At 39.3% G+C, this 9,771-nt stretch overlaps 1 protein-coding gene across 1 annotated transcript; it reads left to right on the top strand.

Moving 5' to 3' along the window:
- Nucleotides 1–6,225: 6,225 nt before the first annotated feature.
- Nucleotides 6,226–8,466, top strand: LOC147863176 (uncharacterized). Its single transcript, XM_087321778.1, has one exon. It carries the CDS (start codon nucleotides 6,265–6,267, stop codon nucleotides 8,464–8,466), a length of 2,202 nt encoding a protein of 733 aa, XP_087177904.1. The 5' UTR covers nucleotides 6,226–6,264.
- The last annotated feature ends 1,305 nt before the right edge of the window (nucleotides 8,467–9,771 follow it).

The following is a 9,771-nucleotide window of genomic DNA, read 5'->3' as shown; positions in this document are numbered from 1 at the left end:
GGGGGGAGATGAGCAGAAAAAGGGACCCAAGTCGACGAAAGGAGTCGGCACATCCGAACAAGTTAGAGCACGCGTCAATGGTAGCAGAGTCAAGAAGGACAGAGCTGACCGGAAGGAGAAGGCGAAGACCCAGACATGGTCTGATGTGGTGAAGGGCCTAAAACCGGAAGACGAGTTGGAGAACACCGACTCGGACAAGAGCGGGAATGAATCGGAGACAATCGATTCGCTTCAACCGTTGGATTTGGAGGAGCCGCATCAACTAAAGGCCAAGCAGACACGGACGCAACGGAAGTCGACGCCAACACGAAGGAACGGACGGGTCGACAAGCGCCGAAGTCGTAGTAGTGAGGGAGCTTAAATGGGCCGGTTGAGTAGACAAGCCGACCGAGGAGGTCGAGGTGCGGAGAACCAGAAGGGTCGCGGCAAACATGACCGGACCGGATGAGGAGCGCGAGCAAGCCGGAGCAACGCTAGAAGGAGTCGGGTAGAAGAACCAGTTGCCACAGACACTAACACCACGATCCAACCTCAAGTTGAGCTTGAGGGGGAGTGTTGAACGACCAAGCTCAACTGGATCTGGATCAGCTGAATAAGCTTGAGCCGGATCGGTATCCGGAAACAACCGGTCGGATCAGGGAGACGGATCAGACAACCGGATTCGAGTGGGAACCGGAAGCCTAGTAGTAGCCTAGACTACTAGGTAATCATTGTCTCGTAGTTAGTGTCAGTCGCTTGTATGAGCATTGAAGTACCTGTTAGTACTTTATGGACGTTGTATAAATAGTGTTGTTATAGCACATTGTATGTACAGAGTGTTTTTATTATTTTGAATCAACGTTTACGTTCTGCTCTCTCTGTCTCTCTCGTGTATACTCTCTATGTATTAAGCTTCTCCATTAAACCTTCATCTTATTCTCTGTTGCTATCCGGCTGAGCCGGTTCTGTCTTACGCTTCCACACGTTCACACTATTAAAAAGATTGGTTGAAAGGCTAAGAAACTTGCATCTATTGTTGCAAGTGTCTATCCATGATTAACTTATTTTGCAAAAACAAATGCTTAAATTGATATACCTAGCTTTAATAAGTGCTTCGATCAAGTGTTTGTACCCTTTGTTTGTTCTCCAATTAATCATAGAGTGCTTCTAATCCTCGATAATGCTTCTGGTCATATCGAAAGTATTTGAGTGCGGTGTTATCAAAGTGATTTTTTTCCCTACAAATGTCACATCTTGGAACCCACCAATAGATATGAGAACCATTGCAGCTTTGAAAAACAAGCACAAGTATCATTTGACGAGAGAAATTGTGTTATATCATGGTAATCTGGAACATATGAAGATATGTTTGGAGGATGCCGCTAAACGTATGAAAAGACCTTCTATTGGTTTAGCTTTTGGAAAGTTCACACATTTGTTAGATGCTACCAATATCATTGTTATTGTTTCGAATAAGATCAAGCAAGAGAAACTTTTTAATTGTTATAAAAAGGTGGATATTATTCCATCATTTCTTATTGTGATGTTCAAGTCGTTACAATGGAAGATCAATGCATTGATGATTTTGTTGCTTTGTTATGTAACTCTGTAATTTGCTGGAAAATGCACACAATGCAGAAAATATTTGAGATGAAATCATGGAATATGTCAATGTAGATGCAAACAAATCAAGAAAACTTAATCAAAATCTCCTTGAAGAGATCGATGAAGTTATAACACAAGCTTCCAACACCAATGAACCACTTGCATATGATAAAAACAATTCAGATTCTAAGCTTATTGAGAGGCAAAATATACATGGATGTTCAGGGGAAGAATATAAAAGTATTCGTGAACTATTGCAACATATTGTTGATAGTGAAGTTGTGCTCAATTTGATCATGACAATAGCTTATTTGAGATCAGGAAAAATAAAGCAACTAAAATCAGTTTTATTGGGTGCTTTTAGAATTATTCAAGAAACAAATTATTGGGTGCTTGTAGCTCAAAGTAGGCAAATGATCTTACATGATTTTGGTATGAAATAGACAAAGAGATAGAAATGTGATTTTTGTTGATGATATCGTTGTTTTTTAATGGAACATAGTTTCAATTTGGTTTGATGTAATTTCATCATGAAACAGTGTAATTTTTTAAATTTAAATTTTGGTCTCCATAAAAAATGCACTTAATAGAATGTTAGACTTAAGTGGGCATGAACTTAACCAAATGTTTATTGTATGGTTTTGTTGAGCCTAAAAAGAAAGGACATATTCCAATAAAAATTCAATATAATACCACTAAGGTAAACAAAATATAGTTTTCATTCAAATTTCGAATAGTTTAACTTCTTTAGATATTTGAAAAAGAAAAGAAAAACCTTAGCTTTTCATTAGCTGATTCCACCGTATATATTTTCATGCGATGCTTCATTTTTGTTGAACTTTTATCTCCATCATCTTTTCAAGTGACAAACGCTTCTAATATAAGAATGTGGAAATGTAGAGCATCTGAAATTGAAACCATCAATATGCATATTGTGTGTGTGTGTGTATGAATGGCAAGTGTGACAATCAATGCCCAACCCTAGATCTAGACCAAAGAATTGATATTGGATTGCCTACGTTGCATAAGTTATGATGACTTTGTTCATTCATATCCATTAAAAGTGTTGAAACTTTTGGACGGTAGATATAGTGTCATTATTGAAATGTGGACTTAGGAAATTAAATGAAAAGAGAGTCGGGATGAAAAATAGTCAAAAAGGAATAGTATATTCTTAAAGCACAAAGAGTTGTGCCTCCCTTTGTTTCAACGTGAGCCCAAAAAGAATTCTCAACCCTACAAACTTATAGTAAAACACACCACAAATTCACATAGACGAAAGGGAGATTTTGAAAAAGGGAAAAATTTCAAGGACATGATAGCTTTGTGGCTAAAGGATTTTAATCAGCTATGCGTGTTATATTATTATTGATGTGTGTGTGTGTTTGCATGTGCATCATATGAGCATAGTATGTATGTGTGTCCAATCCATGAATCTTGTTCATGAGGGAGACAACAAATCTCTAAATGGCTGCATAAGGCTAACCACGATAGCTCTTAGATTGACAAAATTATTGTTTTTGAGAAAAATACTCAACTCTTAGAATTTCGTTTTGATTGTTTAAAGCACCATTGTGGGACACATTGAACTCTTACATTAACTTTCTTTCGTGGTTTTTCATCTCATGTTAATTGTTCCCATTCTTAATTAAGTTTTATTATTAATTTCATGTTGACATGGTCACACATATCTTTGATTGCTCAAAATAGATGAGCAAATCCATTGAAGGTTCAAATGGGCACATTGATTGAAATAACGAAGATCGAATTTCAACATATGTACTATGCAATGTAAATTGGGGTTAACTTGGTCATGGACAATTGAGAGCGTGTGATATATGTTCGAGGAAAAGGAAGAAATTGCACGGAACGTACCATGTTGGTTGTTGCCCTGATTCTTTATTTTGTTGGCCACATATTCTACTTTAAAAATAGCAACCTCAGATTTATGAGTTTGGTTTCAATTTCCTTATTCATATACGGTAAGTTTCCAAACTCAATTAGACAACTATTAATTCTTACCATTGATGTTTTCAAAACTTTCACAAAATTATCAATAGCGGAAATAATCTTTACACATACATCTTATAACACAAGTTCATTACTTAACCTTCTTTTCCTCACCTTGGTTGCAAGATCATATATTGTTTATCTCTAACGATGATAATAAACTCTATCCATCTATCTATCGACATCTCTCTTTCATGCACTTTTGCATAAAAATCTCAAGTTCGAAGTGCATGTGTTCTTCTAGATGTATGTATTTTGCTTACATTATGAAGTATGTGTATACACAACCATCGGGTCAATTTACCATGTATTTTAACATTTTAGTCATTTCAATAACCATATAGTTGGCGTAACTACATTACAATCTTGTACAGCCTTTGTGGGATCTTTAAAGTGATGCCTATCACTCTTACGTGGCCTTTGACTATCAAATAGAACTGCATCCATGTCTCAACAACAAAACATCACTACTAATCGTAGTAAAGTTTCTTTTTATGGATAGATATTATTGAATGGCAAGGAACAAAAAGAAATGAAATTATTCTCGGCTTAGATTTTACTTTTAGAGGAAGAGTTGATGTCATGCATGTGCTAGAATTCAAATTAAATAAGTTATAATAAAAGGAAGAGTTGTGATTCGTGAACTCCATAACCTTTTTAACCAAAAGTCAAGATGTCCTTGCTAGAACAAGACCAATGAATTTTTTTGTACAAAAGGAAAATGTATGGAATAGGTAATGGACATCACTTTTTCATCCACACGATAGCAGCTACACGGTTGGGTGATTAGCTAGAGGTGAAGCCACACATGTGACCCTTTCTATTGGGAATGGGCAGACACACATCATCCATTACTATTCATCAGAAGGTTACGAAAGGCATTCTTGCCATGTTTTACGATGATTGCTAACATCCTCTCGTGATTAGTGGTTGTATGGACATGAACTATGCTCATGGGTGCATCAATATTATTTCTTAAGTTGAATTAGTGGATGATTCTAATGTAAACATAAGATTGTTGGCAAAGACAAAACTTGAAGTATGTATTGATGTGTCATTATAGTAGCGAATAACTAAAAATCAAAGTTTCCTTTAATGCTTGAATACAAGATTCAAACTGTTATCAATATGTTAATGGCTAGATCTCACATGTTTAAGAACTTATTCTACTAAAATATAATGTTGCTAGATTCAACAAACATTCATTTGGTTTTGACAGTCAACCTTGAAAGTATACTAGGGAAAGTAAAACTGGATATATTTGTCATCATGAACATGCCGTATTTGGATAAACTAAACTCGTGAATTTAGCTTGTTTGCATCTAAAGCTAGTAGTTGTGCATGATTTCATTGCATCAACACGTCTTCGTTGCTCATGAAAATATGTCGTCAAGGAAAAATTTATATAACCATTTACTGTACAAGATTATTTCTTTGTGACATCTCGGCAGCTCATAGTGGTAGCATACTTTTGTTTCTTCTTAGTAAGTTAGATAGCAAGCAACGCCAAGAAAGAAGACTATTGTAACTTGTGTATACATTGGTTTTAAGTATTTTGTGACTAGCTATGAAATTATCACTATTTCAAGAGATCATGATTTAATATATGAAGATTCAATAAAATAGGGGAGAAGTTAGCCAAGTGATATCCCTAGGTGTATCATACGGTTAAACTTTGTAGTATTCGATCTCTCGCCTAGGTATTCAACCCTTGTATTGCAAGTAAAGTGTGGACCTTTGAGTTCTTGAAGGTGCCACATTTAAGTCAAGAACATTAGAAACCATCAACAATTTAATGCATCTATTTATGAAAAGGGAAAAATGAAAAAGACATAAAGGCTCTACGTTGACATTATCATTTTGACTATAGTGGTAGAAGTCTATCAACCGTACTTGGGGTGATAGAGTAGGTGAATATTTCTACATGTGGGGAGTTATAGGTAGTAGGTGAATGCTTATTCACGTAAACATTTTTGGCCACAAATTACAATGTTCCGGAGACAAATGTACATGGACAAGGTCCACTTGCATCTACAAGGTAGGCAGGCAGCTCCTCCGGAGCAACAAAAGTAAAGCCTACATATGTATGTCTAGGAGGTACTCATAAAGGATTATTATTATTATAGTTTATAACTAATCTAACAAAAAACCCACTCGAGATGTTCAAAGTTGGCATCCTCAGGAAAATAGCGCGACAAAGTTCAAACACAAGTGTTGTTGTAATATGGGGAAGATACACAAAAGGGTGGCGAATGGGTGGATTGAAAGAGAGTTATATGAAAGTAGCGTAGGTTGTCATGACTCTCCAAAAAGGCAAAGAAAGGTAAAAGGTGGTGGTGGATGTGGAGGTGCCCCGCCCAACAACAACAGCAACAACATATATGTATAATGGTAAAGTTAATCCACCCTACCCACCCTACTTTTTCTTTCTTTATCTTCCCACAACTTTACTACTGTTTTTACGACTACTAGTATGAATTACATAGTCTTTAAGTAAACTAGTAGAGTATACATATACGTATGTTATAAATAGATAAATAAATATATACCGCACCATTCCATGCATACCATCATGTATGACTTCTTATTACTACCTTAATTAACACAAACGAAAGAGGGAGAGGGAGAGGGAGGGGCGTGAAATAAATCCTTCTTTTTGAGAACAAGAGTATGGACATTAATACATTCCTGCTGCCTGTGGATGAAACCCCCCCATTCCTAAGGCTAGACGAAAGAATGCAGCAGGAGGCAATGATGATGATGGGATTGGAGGGAGAGGATTTATTGTGCAGCGATGGAGATGGAGATGGAGATGTGCTTAGTCATGCTGACGACGGTATGTTTGATATGGAAGAGTTAGAGAAGAGGATGTGGAGGGATGGGCTGCAGCTAAAACGCATGAAATTAGAACAACAACATTTAAAGAAGAAGTGTAAGAAGAGCAGGAGCAAGTGTAGCAGGAAGACGAAGAATGGTGAAGGAGGAGGAGGAGGAGAAGAAGAAGAAGAAGAGACGATGAGGATGATGAGACGGAAAAAGATGGGAGGAGCATGCCACGATAAGATTCTGAAGTACATGCTTCGCATGATGGAAGTGTGCAACGCAAAGGCCTTCGTGTACGGCATCATCCCGGAGAACGGGAAGCCGGTGAGCGGTTCGTCGGACAACATCCGAGGCTGGTGGAAAGAGAAGGTCCGCTTCCACAGGAACGGCCCCGAGGCCATCGCCATGTACCAGAAACAACAGCAGGAGGAGGACCATCTCTCTCCCAACCATAACCATAACCATAACCATAACCATAACCATAACCATAACCATAACCACATCCATACCCCTACTACCCCTACTACCAGGAGCAGCAGCAGCAGCAGGAGGAGGAGGAGGGCGTTCCACTTCCAGGCTCTTCAGGAGGTGCAGGACACGACGCTGGGCTCCTTGTTGTCCGCCCTCATGCAGCACTGCGAGCCCCCGCAGCGCCGGTTCCCACTGGAGAAGGGCATCCCTCCGCCGTGGTGGCCCACTGGTGAGGAGGAGTGGTGGCCTCACCTCTTCCTCCTCCATTGCCGCCGGGACCTGCCCCCAACCGCCGCAGCACCCGGGCCCCCACCTTACAAGAAGCCGCATGATCTGAAGAAGGCGTGGAAGCTGGGCGTCCTCACGGCTGTCATCAAGCATCTCTCCCCCGACATCCCCAAGATACGACGGCTCGTCACACAATCGAAATGCTTGCAAGATAAGATGAATGCCAAGGAGAGCGCCACATGGCTGGCCGTCTTGAACCAAGAGGAGAGCCTCGTAGGAGGCTCCCAATCCTTGTCCACCTGCAGCACTGTAACTGCTATCCAGCAGCATCTTTATGATGCACTAGACGACGGCTTCCATGAGTATGAGCATGGGCAAGCTGATATCCCGGTATTTCAAAAGAGAGATTGGGAGGGGGACAAAATCTGGAGTTTTGACCCTTGCGGCGGCAGCAGCAGCAGTGAATTGCCTAGGAGCAGGGTTTCTAAGCAGGAGCTCCATCCCCAGCAGCTTAGTCATTCCTATTCTGATGGAGGACAAACAGGCTCGAGATCCACATCCCGATCGAGCGTAGTAGTAGGAGGAGAAGGAGGTAGTAGAGAGGTTGGAAGAAAGAGGAAATCCTCATGTTTGGGCTGGAACCATCATCATCATCATCATCATCATCCAGCTCTAGCATATAATAGTAATAGTAATAGTAATATTAATAGTAATAGTAATAGTAATAGTAATAGTAATAGTAATGACGAGGACATGGTGGGTGTGGGGGAGAGGTGGAATGAAAATCATGTGGTGTGGTGGGAGGAGGACTTGGACGTGGATGTGGACATGGACATGGACGTGGTGGTGGTGGGACGAAGGAGCGATCCATGCGGCACCACCACCTCCTCAGTTTACACACCCCAATGTTGGGGTATCATGCCGCCGCCAAAAAAAGTCGAAGAAGATTTGCAAGGCACTTTAAGCTCCGTTGTCTTTGGGGTAGAGGAGAAATGTCAACCTTTCTTGAAGGGTGGATCAACTATTCACTGTGCTGGGGTTTCACACGAACACCAACATTTGCTAAGCCAAGGGAACCTGGCTACCGCCAAGAATTTATTTGATGAGAGGGAACACGTAGAATATATTAACGCACCTCGAGATGTACATAATGATGACCCATTAAATGTAGGTTTAGATCCTGGATATATCGTTGCAAGTAACATCAATGTGAATCCCATCCATAGAAAGGTCGATCATTGGTTAGAATGCATCAATGATAAACTCGATGTCATGGGTTCCGATCCCTCCCTTTGGAGTTGGCCACCATCATTTAATGAGAAGGGATGTGCCTTACTACCCTCACAATGATAAGCATCCATAGATCTTGTATTTTGAAACTTGATCAGTCTTTAAATGCCCATCGGTAAAGCTAGCCTCATCATGAATTTCCTAACTGACCAATGTATTTATTTGCACAAGAATACCACTAGAACTTTTAAGTATGTTCCGGTTATACCATCCAAATCGTTGCTATCATTGCATGTGTCTGTCTTTTTATAAGTTCACCCCTACAAAATACTTAAAATCAAGATAACTATTAGACGCAACAATGTCAATTCCATTAATTTCTCGTAGAGTATTTTCTTCGGCTTTAACTTACACATGTTTTCATCACCATATTCTTCATTGTTGGTGTTGTTGAAATGAACAATAATATAAATAAATAAGTATAAATGTTAAAAGACATGGTGCCTCAACTAAGAGATACCTAAAGAGATGTTGTGTCCCATTGGAAAGACATTCTTGGCAACTTCTTGTTGCATCATTGTGCATTTGTTCAATTCAATGTACTCAATACACTAATTTTATACAAATTCTATCTTATATTCTATTCCAATACTCTTGCGTGGTTTGTGATTAAGGAGTATAAATAAACCATAAACATTAAAAGCCTTGCACCATCCCTACCTACCATTGATCCAACAAATAATTTATAGCCATTGCCTAAACATCATTCTCAACATCCAATGCCATGATGCAAGAAGCACACATTAGGAAATGGGTCAACCTAAATATATATCAAGGATTGAAGGATAGGGTAGAAGTATAGAAAGAAGGTCATGAGACAAGAGCTTACTCTAAGAACAACAAGGTCAAGGGATTGAGTCTTATTTGAACTACGTGAGAGCAAGCATATGTTGGAGTGACAGACATAGAAATTGGGATTTTGCTCACACCAAGCGTTGGAGGAAAAGGAGTGCGTGGAGGTGAAAAAACAAAGGTACATGGTAAGAAAGATATTTATTATTTATATTTGCATGAGGTGCTCTCGAGGCCTATAAAAGGGAGAGGAGAGCTCATTGCAAGGAAAGGTGGCAGATCTAGGTAGAAGGGTGAAAGCATGGGAATGGGAACAATTAGCTATGTCCCCAACATAACTAGTTAACTATGCAAAAAGCTATATATAATTTAGTTGTTTGGCCTTTATGGTGATTATCCTTGGTGAATATTAATAATTTACCAAATTCCTTGGTGAATTCAATGTCCCATTATGCACGATCAATCACATTGGCAATGTTAATGACATCACCAATTTTCCTATTGTTCATGTCTCATCATTCCTTCTACAACCTTCTTTCTCTCATACATGTTGCTATCCACCATAAGACCTTT

Source organism: Azolla caroliniana, unplaced genomic scaffold (genome assembly GCF_043228905.1).
Source record: "Azolla caroliniana isolate FFs.n. ecotype wild unplaced genomic scaffold, voAzoCaro1.0.p SCAF_6, whole genome shotgun sequence".
NCBI lineage: Eukaryota > Viridiplantae > Streptophyta > Polypodiopsida > Salviniales > Salviniaceae > Azolla > Azolla caroliniana.
Note: the sequence above shows the minus strand (reverse complement) of the source record. Positions and strands in the feature narration are given on the sequence as shown.

Coding starts and splice junctions, on each gene's coding strand:
- LOC147863176 (XM_087321778.1), top strand. CDS start 6,265: ATGGACATTAATACATTCCTGCTGCCTGTGGATGAAACCCCCCCATTC.